At 45.0% G+C, this 19,948-nt stretch overlaps 1 protein-coding gene across 3 annotated transcripts in view; it reads right to left on the bottom strand.

The window, feature by feature from the left end:
* Window positions 1-19,948, bottom strand: part of ralgapa2 (Ral GTPase activating protein catalytic subunit alpha 2) — a 99,056-nt gene that overhangs the window by 4,435 nt on the left and 74,673 nt on the right. For 2 of the 3 annotated variants that reach the window (XM_039603125.1, XM_031728076.2), the window contains one exon: window positions 4,092-4,213. In XM_039603125.1, the coding sequence (XP_039459059.1) occupies window positions 4,092-4,213 (122 nt within the window). Of the gene's footprint in view, window positions 1-183; window positions 226-4,091; window positions 4,214-19,948 lie in introns of all 3 variants that reach the window. The other variant, XM_031728077.2, reaches the window with a different exon arrangement.

Genomic DNA, 19,948 nt, shown 5'->3' with positions numbered 1-19,948 from the left:
CTGGTTTTTCTGTCCCTTTCCCTTTGTTAAAGCGCTCAGTAAATAAAGCTCGGTTAGTACTGAATGAAAAAGGAGAGGTTTGGGGAGGGGGAACAGCCAGGATGAGTGAACGAGGGAAGAGCAGGTAGGTAGGCAGGCTGCCGGAACCAAAACAAGCTTCCGGCCTCATTTGGGGGGGCTTACCTTTACCACACACAGTATTTGGATCTTTAAGATATTTTTAATCTAAAAGGAGGAAAAAAAAAAAAGAAAAAAAAAAAAGAGTAAAGCATCATGAGAGAAAGCAGTGGACACACAACCTTAATCACACTGCAGGAGGACACAACACAATGCTGCTGAAAAGAAAACTTTCAGGCACGGAGGGAGGGACCTTCAGCCAGCGCGTGTGGTGTCGTGGTTAGCCGTCGCTGAAAGGCTTAAAGGTCAGAAAAGGTTAACTGATTTGTGTGATGAGTTAATCAACAAATGCCATTTTTTTTTCTCTACCTGGCAAACTGGTTACTTGGAGTTTCTAAAAACTGAGACCATTTTGAAAAAAATCCCGAGCACGAATGGTGTTCAGTTCACATGGAAACAAGAGGCTGGAAAACATTTACCACCAATGTTACGAGCTGAGAGGGTTAGCATGAGAGAGGGAAAAGATGCCGGGGCACCTCGGAGGGTCAGGGGGAGCTTTTATGTACTTTTACCCAGAGAGAAAAAATGGGTTTTCTTGTGTGCAGTTAATCATTTTAAAAAGTAAAGCGAATGATCACAAAATGACAAAAACACTCAAAATGCAGCAAAACGGTGCAAGTTGTAACACACGGAGAGCAGAGTGGTCAGGATGGAGTCTTCGTCCGGGTATGACAGACGGGCTAGCTCATGCAGGAAGCCGCGATGCTCGACTGAAGTTGTGGGGTGAGACTGGGGTTACATTCAGGAGCTGTGAGAATGAGGTATGAAAGACACAGACAAACCACCAAGGTGAAGGGCTCGGGTTGCATGCCTTACAGCCAACTGGCAAAACTGCAGGAGCGCTTCATTTAGCAATTAGTGTGCAGGGCTTAAATTCAAACCCTGCTGCTAAATCAAGCGCAACCCTTAGTTATCTGACGATGGTGGGGTTCAGGGTGACCTAAACGAAGGGATGGATGTTAGCAAGCCGATGCCGGGCGTCATGCCTAGTATGGAGGAAGCAGGCAGAGTCTTACAGTCCAGTTTGGCCCAGGGGTACTCCATGTCCCAAACCATCCCCGGCCAACGCCTGCACGCTGTCATGGAGCATGAGTGACATGTTAGTGGCAGCAATGAGAGGCAGAGCAGGATGGGTGAACGGACAGATGGATGGACAAACTTGTGTATAAACAGACACACAGACAGACACACACACACACACACAGACACACACACACACACACACACACACACACACAGACACACACACACACACAGACAGACACACACACACACACAGACAGACACACACACACACACACACACACACACACACACAGACAGGAAAAGCATAGGAGTGGTAGCACATTTGAAAAGAATGAGGAGCAACATCAACCAGCCATCACAGACACATTCAAGCTATAAGCCTGGTGAGATGCATTAGACCTCAAGCGTCATGGAAATACAGCAAATGCAGTTGACAAATGAAACACATGAAATTGTGAGAGTTGTTGCTAATGGTGAAAAGAGCGTGTACTGGTTGCAGCATCTAAAATGTCAATAATTCCTGGATTTCACCAACAGTGAACAAAGAAATAATCTAAATTTAGAAAGTCTCTTTAAAATGGATTTTATTATAATTTCAACTTTAATTTTGATAGGCTGGTTTATCGCTAGTTGAAGCCTTTGTAGTGACACAAAAAACTGTAAATGACTCTTATTCTCAGTGTATTCCACATGCAATATCCAAAACCTCATACAGTACTACGCAAGTCTTCATTTACCTCTCATTGCTTAATATATTGCCAGATGTAGCAAATAAGATAGAAATTAAAAGTCATATAGTGACCTATGAATCACTCCAACGCGAAAAGGCACCAAGCTGAAGGGATGAACCAGAGTTGTGTTTACACATAAAAAGAAACTTCATAAATAACCAACTTTAAATCATTTCTTTAGGATTTTAAATTGGTTGCCTGTCACAAACACAATCTGTTTTACCAATGCAGTAAAAGCATAGCCGGATAGAAAAAACACACACCATCAGTCATGGACTGGCCTGCTCAGAGCCCCACCTCAGCATTACTGAAGCAGTGTGGGACCATCATGACAGAACAGAAAAAAATAAAAATAAAAATGTAGAAACATCCAAAGAAGAGCTTTGAATATCCTTCAGGAGGCCTGGAGAATGTTTTCTGTGGACTAAAAGAAATTAAAACAAAGTGCCCAACAGAGTTCAGGCTGTGTTCCATAATAAAGGCAGTCGTACCAATTACTAGAATTATTTTAGCTTAGGCACACTGGATTTCTGTTTCAATAAATCATTGCACCCATTTTCCATTTCCTGGCAAAATCTAAAGACTTTTGCAATACATGTTTTTCTGTAAGAAAAACATGTATTGTAGTATTTTTATGCAAGTTTGAACAATACCTTTGTGCATATCCTTGTATTATTCTGTTGGCCTGTTTGCACACAGTTTCTGGAGAAATGGAATATCGCTGTTCAGCGGGAGGCTGACACAATGACCTTGCAGACTTCATTATACTTCTTAGCTTCTTGCATTGGCTGCAGCACACGTCCCATGCTGTGAAACATTATTCTCAGTTCTAGCTAACCTTTCTCAGACCAGCTCCAAAGCAATCTGGGAACCCTTTAACTCTGTTCGCTGGGGCAACAGTCATTTGGGGCTCTTCTAAAATAATCTGCAACAAGAATCTTCTTCTTCCACCGTTTATGATTTCCCATAAATAAATACTAATACATAGTTAAATCATCAGTAAGATTGGAAGCAGACTCAACAAGGAAACAGAGTTTCAGGTACCAAACTTTTTTCACCTGAAGACCGCCATAAAACAACCCATGACTGAAATACTCGTCAGCATCAGCTGTTTTGAGCAATTAAAAATAATTCTCTCTGGTTTTCACTCCCGTCTTTCTATATGCCCCTGCACGCTTGTTCAGCACCAAGGATGGAGGAGGTAAATTTTACACCCCTACCCAGCAGTATGGTAATGTGTCTCACCACCTCCCGCCTGCCTGAATATCACACCTGAACATCTGAAGTCCGACACAGACATAAGACAGGCAGCCATTCCAACAAAAAACAGAAAGAAAGAAAAAGAAGTAGACAGTTAATTTTCACATGCCCACATATGGCACAAAAATACAGCATACACGGTAAACCTTGTTCAAAACATAAGCTCTGACAGATTTGATAATGACACGACGTCTGCGGTGTGGTGCTGTGGAGTGCTTTTCTTGTCAAAACAGAACGTGTGTCGAGATCCAATAGAGTGTAAAAGTGCAATCCTGTATTGATTTCAGTGCTGGTGCAGATCGATCGGTGCTGGTAGAAGTAGGAAGAACAAGATAAGACACGTTTTCCATTCTATTCATCACAGGCTGATAAGAGTGCTGTGCTGACATCCGAGAGCTGCTGTTTGTTGGTCGGATCTCTTAAGTGTTGGTGAATGAGCTCATGAAGACACACACAAAGACACACACCCTGCAACTGCCATTTAAAAGGCTGCTTATATTCATAGGAAAGTAATTGCATAGAAGGATGCGGTTTGAAAAAAAAAGAGGAGATGTACAAAGTAGCGTGAGTGGTGCAGGAGGAAGTGGAGAAAGTGTTTGAAGTCAGTCGGACAGCGTGAAGAGCCTGGGCCCATCGTTTGATATTCATCAGTGAGTGTGGGCTTGGAGTGGAGAGAGAGGGGGGGTGGGAGAGGCAAAAGGTTTGGACAGGTGTGTTCTGAAGGAAGAGGAGAGACTGAAATGCAGGGGGGGAAAAGAGATGATGAAGAAAAAGGGAAGGAGGCATGGGAGGAAAATACCCAAAGGTAATGAAGCAGGAGTGAGATGGAGAGACAGAAAGAGGTGGAGTGGAAAGAATGTGGAAGAGGACAGAATTGCAGTGTGGTTCATTTCTCACCTGTCCCACTCATTGGATATCCAGGGGAGGGGGAGAAAACCTGTGAGGCAAAGTCTTCAAAGGTCATGACCTCTCTATGGTTCTGAACAATGGCCTCCAAGTAGAGTGCCCGCTCCTCATAGCTGGTAAGGTCTTGTTAAGGGAAAGCACACAATGATAAACAGGAGAAACAGCCTTGGATTCTCATAAGAGTTACATAAAAATATCAATTAATTTTTTGCAGATTTCAACAAACACAAAAAATAAAGACAAATAACAGCCACATTTTTCTGGACGCGCTGCACACAAACAGTGCTGTGGGAGTGAGTGGCAGCTTTACCGGGCAGGGCAGCTCCACCATCAGCAAAACCCAGCCAGAAGCAAAGATGGAACAATCAGCCATGCCACACAAACCCCAAAATGAGAATGCAGTCTCCACAATAATCATAAAGAAAGAAAGAAAGAATACATCACTACTGGCGTGATGCTCAAAACCTCTCCTCTCCTGTCCTCTCCCGCCTCTCATCCCTCTCTTCGCTCTAATAGAACCCCTGCTGCAGGCAGCATGTCTAGGACCACCCTCCCCGATGTGCTGCCTGCCACTTCTCCGTGCCATCAGGGGGAAAAATTGGAGCCATTTGAAATTCAGAGTGACAAGCAGTGACTGGGGCCTGGGCAGCCAGCATGCAGGATGGATGGCTGGGTTTGAAATGAGAAAGCTCCAATAAATAAATAAATATATAAACAAATAAGCCCGCAAAAAGGCTGCTGGGTAGGGTGGAAAACATTCTGATGGCCATTATCATATCATTATCACAGATATATCATGTTGTGGAATGGCGGCAAGTGCTGGATGAAATATGGTGTAGTGAACTATTGGAGTAAAAAGGTCTATCTGGAGGCATAATGATACTAAGTGCTCTGAGATACACCAGTGTGTGTGTGTGTGTGTGTGTGTGTGTGTGTGTGTGTGTGTGTGTGTGTGTGTGTGTGTGTGTGTGTGTGTGTGTGTGTGTGTGTGTGTGTGTGTGTGTGTGTGTGTGTGTGTGTGTGTTGGAGAATCAGTCTGATTATTCTCAGCTGTCTGTTGTGGTCATGTTTCCTTCACAGACGACACCTGACAAATTGCTTGACAAATGCATACGCTCTCGCACTGAAACACACACGCGGAGCTCTCGCTGCTGAACGCCGACGCCCTCCTCCCCCTCGTCTCATTATGATTGCCAGGGTGGAGTGACACTGGGCCGCTGCTGACGCCAAGGCTGTACCAGGCTGAGCTGAGATAGGCTGGACTGGGCTGAGAGGCTCTAGTCTGGGTTAGATAGATAGGACGAGACAGCGAGTGGGCAGGGGGCCTGCTGTGGGCACATGCCGCCACAGCAGGGGCCAACGCAGCCATGACCAATGGCTTTGAGGGGAACCGTAGCAAAGCGGGGATGACGGGCACCTGAGCCGGGACACACCAGAGGGTATGATGGCCAAGCTGCTGCGAGTCAGAAACGGACAGAGGGCAGAATAAGAGACAAGATAACAGGAAGTAAAGTTCACTGACAAGCCAAGACTTAAAAATGTTTTTTCCCCCCCACACGCAGGAGATAATAGTAAATAAAATATACATGTTGCTTAAACACAAATACTACACTGAGAAGTTTACTTTGCTAAAAAAAATGAAATAAAGAAGAAGCTTTACATAACCTCATGTGGACACTTGTCAGGACACAACACTAAGACATCCATTAAATTAAAAGCTCACAAAAGAAAAGAAACGGGAAGATTAAAAATAAATAAGTAAAAATATTAAGAGTACGACCTGCCGACTATATGCTGCACCTAATTGCTCATTCTTTGCCAACACCTCCATTTAGGAAATGCAGAACAGCATGACTTTAAGCGCGTAAAAGCACTTCGCCGTGAGCTTTTCATCTGTCTTCCTGTCATAGCCAGACATGCAACGTCACTGTTTTCTGTCACTTGTTTGAAACCGTGCTGGACAAAGAGTGGGTATCCCAGGCTCTGCTGCCATGGTAACTTGGGTCACAGCTCTGTGTGGTGGGTCATATCCAGGGTTTAGTGGATGACCGAGAGAAAGGATGTTTGTTAAAAAAAGAGCAAAATGTGTCCACATTTGAGGTGGTAAGTGGAGGGCAAAATATAGGAAAAAGACTGATTGGATGAGAAGAAACGAGAGAACTTAGAAGGACGCCGAGAAATGAAAAACAAGGAAGGATGGGGAGAGAGAACCTCGGCACAGCGTGGGTCAACAGAGCCATATGGCTGTCCATTATCAGAGATGCAGATGACTGCAGGCCTGTTATTGAGATTCCTAAAGCAAATATTGACTCCAGCTGGAGCAGACGCTCTCTGTGACTCTGACACACGCCTCTCCTCCACTACTTCCTTCCGCTGCCCTCTATCCAAGTTAGACAAATGGATTATAGTGGGTGAGAGACAGAGAGAGAGGAAAAAAACTTCACAGAATAAAATGAAGGCAGATAGTGCAGAATTATCAAGAGACGAGAGAAAATATGACAGAAGGAGGGGGAGAAAAACAGGTGGTGAGGGAGGGAGACTAATAAAAGGTATTCTGGGGATGAGTAAAAGCGAGAGCCATAATCAGCTCACTTAAGTAAATGTGAGATGCTATCTGCGGGTAAAAACAAAAAATTGTTGCACAGAAATCAGAGCTGATGCACAGTGAGGGGTAATCTTGCCTTCACTCTCATTTTTATGCTGTTCTCTAATTACTTAGGCATGAGCACAGCTTGTTCCCCTGCATATGCACAGACGCTGTTGCCTCTATGCAGTATCGTAATCAGGGGACACATCCAGAACAATGATGCAAACGCCGTGTCCATGTTATGGACACCAAACCCGCTGACACTGACCTACTTTTAGTGGAAAAATACGCTCCAGCTACAGTTGATGAGTTCCTGGTAAATATTCATGTTTGTGAGGCCGGGAAAGAGGACGGCAGCTTAGAAAACTTCATACTTTCTGAAAATGTTACCCGTTATGAAAGCCTTCCTGATGAACTGTATCACAGAAGGCTAAACCCCATATCCTGTGCCATAAAAAAAATCTCATAAAGCGAGGAATGAAATATAAAAAGGAAAATGCAGACAGGTCTACATTTCCACAGATGGAACGCAACTCAAGTCACCCGTGACATAACTGTCATTTACAGCTGAACAGGGAGGTCAAGAAAGACGAGCACGGGTGGGAGGAGAGTTTGCAGAACCACTTTGGGAATTTCCAAGGAACCCCTACGTTCCAAGCGGCTGCATTCTTATTAGGGAGAAGAAAGGAAAACCAATGTAATGTTTATGGAGCGTGGCAAACACTGGGATAGTAACGAGAAAAAAAATCTCCCAGGTTGGAGTTAATGTAAAACAACTTTAGTTAGGAGATGATATCTGGAGACATGGATGTGGTCGTTTTGGAGTTATGAGGGTGGGGTGGAAGTGGAAGCTATAGAGAGAAAAGCCTATTAACTCCAACACTTTACACATTTGAGAAATGCTCCTTTTTCATCCTGTCCCCTGGCTGCCCTCCGCTTCTCTGTCATTACAGGTGACAAAGACCTGAACTTGCAGCTAGCATGCAGCGAATCAGCGCAGGTGTGAAGCCAGAAACCTGCTACTCATACCTGTGTGAACATATGTGCATGCATATATGGAGCAACATACGTGTGCATGCATATGCATCTGTGGGTGTGTGCACATATGTATACATATGCATGTATGCTGTCCAGATGGTGGGGGTAGCTCTGGGGGAATGGTAGGGGTCAAGCATCTTTGTGGATCAAAGCCAAGGTCAGGGCAGCTGCAGCGCCCCATGTTCAAGGTGAATGGAGGCCTCAGATGGCTCTTCATTAGCAGGCTGCTCCATCCCCGCTGGACCCCATCGGCCAACCGTCACCAGCCCTCATCATCATCTCTCCCCTTTTCTCTCTCCGTCCACAGGGACCGGTCCTGAACACGCCTGTCTACTGGGATCCATTTTATACTGTGCGTAACCCCACCCAGCACATTCAGCCACATACGCACGCTCACACAGTGGTGTTTGTGCATAAGCAGGCACAATGCTCACGGTAGCACCCACCACCCATGCACTCTGTTCCCCAGAAGAGCCTGAGCTCTCAGCTGACCTCTGAACCTGTGCGTCTCTAGAGAGCAGCATCCTGACCATCCCTGCCCAAGTCTTTGTGTTCCTATGGCAAAAGTGATCACACCACACCACTGGCCTCCAACACACACTAAGCATCTTTCAAATACACAGAACCTTTGAACACACACACAAGCACACGGCCTTCAAGGATCATTATGCATCATGGCTTCAGAAAGTAGTCTTTTAGTAAAAAGGTATCACTGAGGCAAAATAAACAAGCAAATGTTCTGGATTCTAAATGCGTCTTTCACCCTGCGTCATTAACAGTAATCAGGCAGTAAGGGTCAGAAGACCACAGAACCTGTTTGACCACTGGAGGCTGCTAATGTTAGGTCTGCAATTCTGAGAGCATTACAGTACAAGACAAAAAACAACCTCTGCTTTTGCCTGAAGACCAGATAAAAGTAGACACATCGGCGCTAGATGACATAAAGGACAGGAGCAGCTTATGGATTTGAAAATGTGAGGCCAATGCTTATGTCTTAAATCTGGATTCCTCTTAAAGGCCAGCAGGGTTGCAAAAAGAATGACAGTGATTCTGAACATTTTGGTCCTGAATACAGTTAAACAGACAATATTGGCACTTTCTCAGTGAGCTATAACTTCAGTTTCTCCTCCTCGTCCGGTTTCCAAACAAAAAACAAGAAACTGCCAAAATGCTCAGCTTAAGGTTTCAAACAGCACTACATACACTGAAGTATGTCATCATGGCTATGTCAATCTTTTATATACAGTCAGACACAACAGTACTGAACTCTCCAGTATACATTTAGCTTGTGTTTCTTACCCATCCCTTTTTTAACGGCTTCGCATTCGTGGAGCTACTAGAGGTTCTTCTCTGTGACCAGATGACAGTTGGTTGTTTTATTCTTTTCTTTTTTTTTTGTCTTCTATTTCCTACTTGAACATTTTATTGTTCTGTTCTCTTTCAAACTGAGCTGATTGAGACAAGCACACACAGCTAATCTGCTGATAAGGCAGGGTAGGGGGTCGAAGCCCAGATTAGGCAAAGAAGCACTATAAGGGTCTTAAGACACCCCATACTGACATTTCACTGCTTAAGCTCCATTTCTATCCACTTCTAAGTGACAGAAGTCGGATGATATGAGCAGGGCGGGCGACTTCCTCCTCTCCTTTTGTCAAAGGTGCCTTAATCGGGTTTCAAACAGTGCACCTCCTGAAGCTTGAATTGTCGTCATCGAATAAGGAAGTTTTTGTAACAGAAACAGAGAGACAAAAAAGACGGGTGCTCCAAGCAATAGTGGATAAACTTAAATTATTCCAGACACAGAACTTTGAGATTTAGTCTCTCTGTGCTAATGAGAAACAACAACTCTCCAACCACGACATGATCCTGACATATGACACTTCACTGATTTTATGAATCCTGGGTTTCACCTAAAAAAAAAAAAAAAAAAACCAACAAAAAAAACAAACAAACACAATAGGGGAAATAATCGAATACCTATCCAAAAATATTTTTGCCATGCGTGCGGACAAACCTACTGCTAAAGTCTCCACGGCAGCAGCCAAGGTTAATCCTGTTTGTAGAAGCACTGGTGGCAAAAAGGGGCTCTTGTAGTGAAGAGGGACAGTTTAGAGATGAGGTGAAGGGTGCCTCTAGGTGCTTGACCCCCCTCCTCTCTTAGCCCCACATCTGCCCATTAACCTGGGCCAATCAGCTTGACCTTGGTGAGGAGAGGAGCTGAGGAGTAGCTCACAGTGCCATTGACTCCCAGCAGTCACATAATTGGGCTGTTAAGAGGAAAAGGATGTTTTTGGGGGGTCTGGGTTGCCAGTGCAAACAGTATAAAAAAAAAAAAAAAAAGCAGATGTGGCCATCATGCTTTTCATTCAAAGACACAGTAAACCACCTCCTCGTATCAAATGCACACTTGTGGCAATATCACTGCATAGCACATGGATAGAGTCCAATCCTGTGGATTAATTAGAAGGTTTAGTCCCTGCTTTGGTGGCGAGCTGAGAGGAAATGATGACTGCTATCAAAAGCGGACAAAAAGACTCACTTTGATACAAGCTGTCGACACCAAATGAAGTAATGAATACAGGCCGGAGCAACACGAACAGGTTCAAATCATGAAGGAATTACAGTGCCATCTCCAGGAGGCATTGATATAGACAAACTGATTACTGCATATGGACGGCCTGTCACTTGATACAGAAGAGGACACAAGAGGCAGATGTGCAGGGCACAGGGCAAACTACTGGTTGAGCATCAAAAACAAGGGCTATGACTATGGAGAAAGAAGAAGGTGGCAAGGGGGGGAAAAGGGAGGAGGAAAGATGGTAAAGAGGAAGGAAAGAAAGAGAGATAAAGGCGAGCAGGTGTTGATTGGAGAGAGGCCCGGCGTTGAGTGCCAGTGGTACCTGTTGTCACAGCGAGGGCTGAGGTGTGAAGCTCGTCTCAGCAGAGGCCCTCAGAGGTGTGAGGTGATTATGGGAAAACGGGGAGGAAGACAGAGACATTTAGATGGAAAGACACGGGGAGGAAAGGGGACAGAGAGAGAGTGAATGTGCCACTAAAGCTGGCTGCAGGAATAATGGCAGATTGGGAAGGAACAACAGATTGAGATGGATAAAGTGAAAGTGTGTATGGTATAGCGCATATGTGTGTCCAACTCCCACTTTATATAGCAGCTACTCAAACCCTGGTGTCTCATTAAACAGCTGTAGCTGCAGAAAACATCTGAATGTGTCACAGATGCGTTATGATGAATGGTGCTGTTTGTGGGTCCACTTTCTGGGTGAGTGTGGACTTGCACAACATAAGAAGCTCAAGAGGAATAGCTGGTTTCAGAGAGTTTTAACAAGTAGCCCAATTAGTGGGTCCAAGAAATTGGAACTCGGAGGCCCCAGAGGAGTCAGGTCAAACAGTAAGCCAAGGTTAATGACACCTCCTGAGGGGCACGTTTCCCACAGCGAGAGCTTTCTAAGCTCCAACCTCCACACCTCTCTACCGTCCATCTGGCATTCGGACAGCAGGGTGGGGAGTTATGGCTGTGACATCACTCCTAACCTGTGACATCATCACTGCCCGTCAGTGATTTCACAGGGGTTCGCCAAAGCTGCAGACAAAATCAGATGTCTGCTCGCTGGCATGACTGGGTTATTTACAAGCTGACTGGAGGAAGCAGTCACCCATTTTCTCAAGTCTCCGGCAACCCACCGTTCCTCTGGGGGCCACTAAAAATCGATTTCCGCTGCAAAACAAATCATAAGAGCAGCACCTAACACTAAGGTCAATGTTGACCCCTAAACTATGTTCGAACTGACTGATTGCCAGGGTTTCACAGAATATAAATGGCAGCGCAACAAGTCATCCTCACACACCAGAGACGCAGGTTAGCTCCAAGATACCTGATGACATCATAATTTGTTGGCACATGGTTTGTTTAACGTGACTGCCATCAAAGCCTGCTAGGCTTGTGTATTCAGATGAGCAGAGTCTGTAACCAATCTCCTTTTCAAAGGACTCTGGCCTGCATTGATGAGTCCTAACACAGCAGCCTTAGATGTGAAGCACAAAGGATCGACATGATTAATCAAACACAGACCCATTATAGCCAGACAGTCACACAGGCCTCCACTGTGTATTAACAGAAAGTCATAATAAGATGAGCTACAAAAGGCTGATAGGGATGAAGATTAACAGATACAGCTCTGTGAGTGGCTGGGTGAGAGTTTTCTTGGAAGGTCTCCTTTGTTAGCGACGATGGCCAGAGTGTCACGAATGTCTGCACCCTCTGGAAATGTTATTAGGTCAGGACAAAGGTGGGCATCCTGTGAGCTATCTGAGGTGAATATCTGTCATATTTTCCCCTCAGTTCCTGAAATTGTTCAGAGTCGAGAGAGGAAGCAAAAAGCATCTATCTGATCTCAATTTGAACTTTTAATAAAAAGTCAAAGATTAAACAGGGAAGGGCATGCTGAAATCCATATGAGGGCTTTAGGCTCTTCTTTCTTCCAACTTTTATGATGAAATTTGTAGCATGATGATTATCACACTCACACGGTTTCTGCCCACCTGTACACACACCTCAAAGCACAGCAGTAATCAAAGTACCCTGATGTTCTATAATCTATTTGACACATCTGCAAAGCCAACCTGACACTTAAATTGTCAGAGAAATGTGCCAACGCCGGGTCATGCCAAATGACTCTGATTTTCACCCTGCGATCACACAGCTCAGACAAGCACTGATGAAATATTAAAACAAAATGAACAGAGGCTTCTGCAATTTTAATGATGCTTGCGGTATGTTCGTCAGAAGAAGCGTGATGCATTAATGCCAAGCATCCCTTTCTGCCTCCCGGCCGAGGCATCCTACACATAAAATCTCTTGCTCCTCCATTGCCCCCTCTGTGAAAGGTTCATTGGACCAATTAGGCTGCCTGGCCTTATGCAAAATGCCTGGCATTTAGGGGGAATGCTAATGATTAGCGCTAGGTTACATATGATCACATCTGCGGTAAAAGCACTGGCAGAACAGGTTCATTACTATGACTAGGGACATAATTTAATCAATGCCACCGCTGCTAGAATGAGTTATGAAATCTGGACTGTCGGGCCAATTATTAAAGAAAGAAAATACTAAATGGTCAAGTACATGATGCACATACTTTTTGATGCATGATAACTAAAGTCTGTCAAGTTTGTGCCATTTAATGTCATGGACATGAAACATTTTTCTATCCCATCACAATCTCAAAAGCAACTTTTGAGTTGTGCACATTTGCAGTTAATACCCTGAATCTGTAATGTGCAAGGACAGAACCTGGAATGGGGGATAGCCTCAGTAGTGCCTCAACTGCAATGGATGAAGAGGACAGTGAAGGAAGAATTATAGATGTATGCACACAGAAAGAAAGTCGCGCACAAAACCTTAGGAAAAAAAGAAAATAGACTTCTATGATGGCAACAGCTTTTTCCTAATCCTCGCCCCTGGGCTATATTGTGCAGTCAAGCAGGCTATTACATGGCAACAATTAGGGGGGCTGGAGCCCAACACCTGGTCGTCTCCTATTCTGGTCCTTCAGTGGCAGCTGACTGTACAGTCTCACAGCCAGGTGGCTCTCCTTCAATGACATTAGCTAGTCACTCCAGGGTTAATCAGGAGCCTGCCATCATCCAGTGGGCATGCACAGAGCTCCATTCACAGTGCAAGCTTTTATAGGGAAAAGGGACGATGGAGACAATGTTGGTATAAAAACTTGTTCAACTGAAGATCTCTGGCAGAGACCGCACATAATCAAAACGAACTCGGGGGTGGCGTTCTTGCCCCTTGGATTCACGGCGCAAGTTCAGAGCTGCGTCTTGATTGGCTGAAGTGGAGTTTGCAGTACGTCCACTGTGCATCCTGCAGATTATAATGGACCTTTTCATGGGTGGACAAAAACAGATGGAGGAGCGGGAAGTGCTATACATCCACACAGACGGGTGATGATGTGGGGGGAGGGAAACTGGATTTTGTCAGAGTCGGCAGATACAAAAACAAGTGGGTGTAGCTACAGCAGTCCGGGCTATATCTGCCGGCACAAAGCCCCCCATTCCAAAGCCCCCTGGCTTGGAGATCTGAGGGTAAATAACACTCATTAGAATATGAAAAGCTATAGATTTGTACCCAAATCAGCTAGAGTCTCATCAATAGTAATTAGAAGATATACATAACTAATGAAGATGTGTACGCTACATTAAACAAAAAGGTACCAAGCGCTGCTGTGTATTTAAACACAGAATTAGGTAAGTGGATGTTTGAACACAAAACAAGAGCAAACAGGAAAATGATGAAAAAAAGCAATGCTAACCATGGACAGTAGGAATGGTGCTTTAAAGTTGCACGGCATTTTTAAAGGAGATCCCACTACCCAAAAGGTGTTCCGCGTGCTTTTACAACCAACAAAACCTTCTTTCTGTTCGACATCAAACTCTGTTACAGCCTGTTGCAGTGGAGAGGCAAAGGAAGATTTGGCCAATATTTCTCACCGCTTCCCTTTCAGCCACAGCCACCACTTGACAATGAAATACAGACTATCAGTATTAACACATCAAAGGCTGCTGCTCTAAGAACAGGCAGACAATGCACAGCGATGCACACTTAAATGTTTTGTTTTTGTTATTGCTTTGTTTCCCTTGCCTGTCTGTCAATGCAGAAAATTCCATTTAGTGCAAAAATGCAAATGCTGCAAGGCACAAGGACATCCTCTGAAAGAGAATAATGGCCACAGGCCAGCGGAAGAGCACACACTGCCTTTGAACCATTTAAAGAGGCATTAATGTGCAACTTATAAATAATCAAGCAATTCCTTCTTAAAACAGCCAATTAAGTCTGCAACATTAAAAGCAATGCAGCCTTATGGAAAAAAGAGCAATTCTGGTGTCTGAACAAAATAAGGGAACTGAAAAATTAATGGCCATTTAGGGACAAAGACCGCCAATAATGTCACAAGGTATCTTCACAAGAGTCTCCAAAACCCCTGTGCCAGATCAGAGAACGAGAGATTCCAGTGGAGAATGATGAGTGACATTTTGCTGACATTTCCCAGCAGCGTTCGATGCGTGGCCGTCTCAAGACGGTGTCAGAAATATCTATGGCTATGCTGAATGTGACACAGGCGTTAAGGGATGCAGGTTCTTTCAGGGGACGGCCTCAGCTCTGGGGCCGGTGATGAGGAGCCTGGACCCAGGGAGATTGAATGGTAATCACTGGAGCACAGATAATAGATGATTGAAGGCTCTTTCTACGCCGCTGTTGGATTTCAATATCAGAGGGGTGCTAGAATTGGGATTCTTATCAGGGGCGGTGTGTCAAACAAAGGAGAGCTGAGCGTGAAAGATGGGGTCCAACTCAGGCACACGACCATGCCGATTAGCACAAGGATAAAAAAGGCCGCACAAACAAAAGAGGGCAGCTTTAGCTGGACAAAAGGCTGTTCGCTGCCTTGTAGCAAGAGACATGGAAGGAAGAAGGGACATAAATGAAAAGAGAGACTACTTGGTGGTAAAAGAGGACAGGACAAGAGTTTTGCTGAGATGGCTGGAAGATGAATAGTGACAGAGCCAACTGTTAAAGAGTGTTCCAGATTCCCGGCTTCTGAAGACGAATAATGGACCAGCAGGGATGAAATGCAACGCTCCCCGCCGCAACCCATTCATACACACCCAAACAAACACACACGCACACAAACTGACACGGTGGCACGAGGCTTCACATCTCTGCCAAGTCCATCACAAAAAACAAAACAAAAAACAACAAAATTATTCCCATTTATCCCCAGATTCCAAGCACTAAAGCTTGCCAGGAAAGCTCATTAACCCTCCCTTCAAGAACCCTGAAACAAAAGAGGGGGGGGGAGAGAGCAAAACAAAACTAATCAATGAGAACGCACCCATTGAGAGTGGGTGGGTGGGTTGAGTGGGGGGGAGCGGGGTGGTAAGAACAGTCATCCATTTGGATAACCTGAGAGGACTAACAGCTTTTGCTTTAGTGTTGCAGTGCCTGGCTGTGGGGTGGAAAAAGAAAGTTCATTAATTAAACAGGGCTAGGGGTAACAGATGGAATGGCTAGCTGGATGCTAATCACATAAAGCAGACACAGGTTTTTACACCCGAGCTAGCAGCGCCACACATCAATCACAATGAACATGTCTCAGTGCAGCCCGTAATAGGTCCAATCATGACACCGGGGTCACGGCATCCTGACTACGCATCCTGCAAGTTATTAGTGAGACGGTGATTGCATCAATGTTTCTATGCGTGATATTTTGTGAGAATATTTGCACTTCTTTTTGGCTGGGGGGAGGCTTACAGTCATTCCCTTACATATTAGTAGCCTATTTGAGATGAGGACTTTGCATATGCTTGATCATGTAGGACTAAACTATAATAAGAGGGCTGAGAACCATGCTATCCTCTTTGATGGGTCAATCTGTGGGAATTTGTGCCATTAAGCACATTAGGAGAACCGGGAGGCTTTTCTATAGAAGCACACAGCAGTCGAAAGATATTTACAAAAAGCAAAGAAACAGACTTCAAATCATTTTCCAGCTATCTAATAGTCAAATAATTTCAAATACACAGTTTTTCTTGCACCATCTGACCTTCAGAATGTGGTACTTTTTATATATCACACAAGGAAAAATCCCTTGTACTGGAATTCAAATATATTGACCAGAAAATAATACTAATTTAGTCCAAAGAGCTGCCAAAAAGTGCACAGAATCCTTCACACAACTGTAATGGCCTTTTTGGCATTCCTAACCCATTCCACAACGCCCAGTTGGAAAAGAGACAGGGAAGGTGATCCCACACAAAACCGGCTCTCACTTTGCCGCTAACAGACAGATGTCAGACACGAACGCATAACAGACAGAGGGGGGAGGAGGGCATGAGGGTGGGGGTTCAAGTTTAAAAATACAGAGCATGACATTCTTTGGGTTACACTAGGCAGTTTTCCACAACTGATAACAGAAAACACCACGGCTTTTTATCTTGTAAACACTGTGCAAAAAACTAAATAAATGAAAGCAACTGAAAATATCCAAATAAGAAATAGACTTTTATATACAGTAATTAAATGTCAATAAAAATGTGGAAAAATATCAGTGACACCAGCAAGATGTCACAAAGGCTGCAGGGAGACACAAAGATGAACACATGCAGGACACCAAGCATGATGATTTTAAAGCCCCTAAAGCACAACAGTGCAAAGCTAGCTGTATATACAAACACAAACTGATATACACCAACAGGCACAGCAGTTCTGACACCAGCAGTGTGTGTACGCTCTGACAGGCGGGGCTCTGGGGCCCTGCTGTTGGCCGTCTGGTTCCATGCCTGCTCTACCTGTGTTTAAAAGGGGGCGGCCCCCATGAAGCTCAGGCCCCAGGGTGTAGGCTGTGCTAGGCCCCCAGGGCTTTCAGGGTGTGGGTGCCGCACAGTGTACGCCTTTTGTTACAGGCTGGGTGGCAAGAGGAGGAGGAACTAATGTGTGTTGGGGGTGCAGAAAAAAAATGAGTAATGCTATGAGTCATTCTGCATTAGCAGCAGGGAGAGGGAGAAAGGGAGGGGGAGTAGATGAGAGGGGGTGAAGGGAGAGAATACTTTTGCATGTTGTATGAAGCTAGACGCCATATGCCATCCGAGCTGGGCTGCCTCCTGAGTCAGGGCTCTCTGTTTGACAGGCCTGTGCTTGCCCCCTCCAAACCCCCAAAGCTACTCCCCTTCTTCCCCAACCAACACCCTCCTCCTCCTCCTCTAGGCCTTCTCGGCTCCAGCAATGGGCTTGGCAATTGCTTTGGTCGTGCATGGACTGCGCTCTGTTCATTTGTGTGTGTGTGTGTTTATTAGGAGGGGGGTACTCAGTGATCTGAACACATCGGACATTGTCGTGAGTCCCGGCAGGAACAGCTGGTCAGCTGGAGAGAGGAGTGGGAGGGAGCAGGGATAAGAAGGGGGAAGAGATGGGAGGCAGTGCGCTACACTGATAATGGGATTAGGTTAAAACATTCAGTTGGGGAGAGCCCCCTCCTCTCTTTGCAGCCCCCTGAAATAATGTGTAAACTCTCAACCACCCTATCAAAGCCAATGCCAGCCTCCGCCCAAACTTAGCCCTGCCAACTCCAAGCAGGGACACTTCAAGTCCGAACTAGCCCCTCGCCCCTCACCCAACTCCAGCTACCTTCTCATCCAACAGTGGCCAACCACCTCCGACTACACGGTTTGCATCCAGTAAAAACAATATGCTGACAATCACTTATCATAAATCATGCAACAAGTCAAGCTGTCCAACTCCCGCTACAAAAGTTACTGCAGATTACAAATTACTTTCAGTTGGTCAGCCCCGCTTCCAGTGAACAGGAAGTTGGCTATACTCACATCAGCTCAGACCATTACATGAATCCAGCTTATAATGACTAGCTTGGCGTCTCACTGTGCCCAGTCAAGCACTGTGCTCCATAGTGATATAGACTGCTGAGTATTATCCATCAGTCTGCCAACAGTTATGGCACAACAGCTGGCAAATTAGACCTATCAACGATGCTAAATAATTCATGGGAGACAACACTAACATGGCAGATCCTATTCATGACACCCTATCATGCATACAGGCGCACTTTCATCTCCGCTAGGTGAAGAATCTTACAGTATACAAAAGAACATGCTGGCGTGAGACAAAGACGCGATGAGACCGGGACAATAACTTGCTCAGAAAGGGTGTGAGAATGTGTCACGGTCAATGCGGCAACTGTACTAATTATGACGGCGTCTGGGGATGCAGAAACGGCATACAAAAGGAGTACATGCAGAATATCATATCCATTATGTTTCCAGCATACATCCGTTGCAAAGATGTACATCTTGTTTCGAGCTGGGGGACTGCAGATATGCTCACATGAGCCTGTGAGGGAACATGACAGAGTTAAGCAGCTTTTTGGGTTCCACTGAAAGGATCAAGCCTTCCTCTCCTCTTTCTGCTGCTGCACACACACACGCTACCTAAAAGCCTGGCTCGCATGACTGGCGATGGGCAGAAACAGATTATGGTTATTGATCGCTGCCTGGAGATGGATCTGTGTGTGTGTTTACTTGTGTGTCAGAGCAAAGGATGGGGACTAAGGGCAGTGTGCAAAAGCTATTGATTCTGTCCAGTAGGAAGGCTATGCCTCTGAATCAAGGTCAGTTTTGCATTGTCTCACCTATTAGTAACTTGCCATCACCCCACACAAACACACACACACACACTTTACCTTTAACAATACCCCCATCACAAAGGGTGATGGACGGCACATCAAACTCAAGTGCTTGTTGAAGAGTGAAATGAATCCCACCTTCTGGATGACGACATTATTCTATACTGACAGTATGAAGGACCTTTCTCATACAGTGAATGGCAGCAGACAGCGAGACAGTGCAGTGGCAGGTTTGGTCCATGTGTCACTAACAAACTAACAGCTGTTTTTGGTTTTAAGCTTCTTACATTTGCAAGCGCGGGCCCGATTAACATCCATGTTTCAGAGAAATCTGTAAAAACAAATGTGGTTACATTTAATTCAAAGTTGTTTTTGATTGAACATTTTGTGGTCTCAAGTATTCAAAATGCAGCCGCGAATGGCCAACAATACACTTAGAACACAAAGCCAGACCAGCTGCATTTCCTATCAGCCATATAAATAATAAATGATACATTATGAGTTGTCTGTGAGAGGCTTGTGATATGATGCCTATGAGGCCAAGGTTGTGTCCTGGCAGAAGAAAATGACACAAATCGCAAATGACACCGATGGCTGTACGTGACACGAGAAGGCATATGCAACTGCACAGATTTGACAAAATCATGTGGGCAGAAAAAGGACGAGAGAGCGAAGCCATATGAGAAAGACAGAAAGCTGCCAAGAGGTAGTATCCTTTTGAAAAACACTCCTGTAGCCCATCTGTGTGTATTTTCAGAAAATGTTGCTGGTGGTCATTTTTCAATATCAAATCCTATTAGCTCGAGAGATTCTGTGAGCGTTGCAGCAGACTGCTGGAGTCCTCTAGATCCCTGTGACGGAGTGAGAGAGGGGGCTGCAGAGCCATACTGGCCTTTTATCTGGACACACAGGGGTTATATAGCTTCTCTTTGAAGAAATATTCAACTAATTACCTTGGAGAGTGGCCTCACAGGCAGAGAGCAGGCTGTGAATTGTAAAGA

This window comes from Oreochromis aureus, linkage group 19 (assembly GCF_013358895.1).
Source record: "Oreochromis aureus strain Israel breed Guangdong linkage group 19, ZZ_aureus, whole genome shotgun sequence".
NCBI classification, from domain to species: domain Eukaryota; kingdom Metazoa; phylum Chordata; class Actinopteri; order Cichliformes; family Cichlidae; genus Oreochromis; species Oreochromis aureus.
This window is presented reverse-complemented; position numbering and strand designations above follow the sequence as displayed.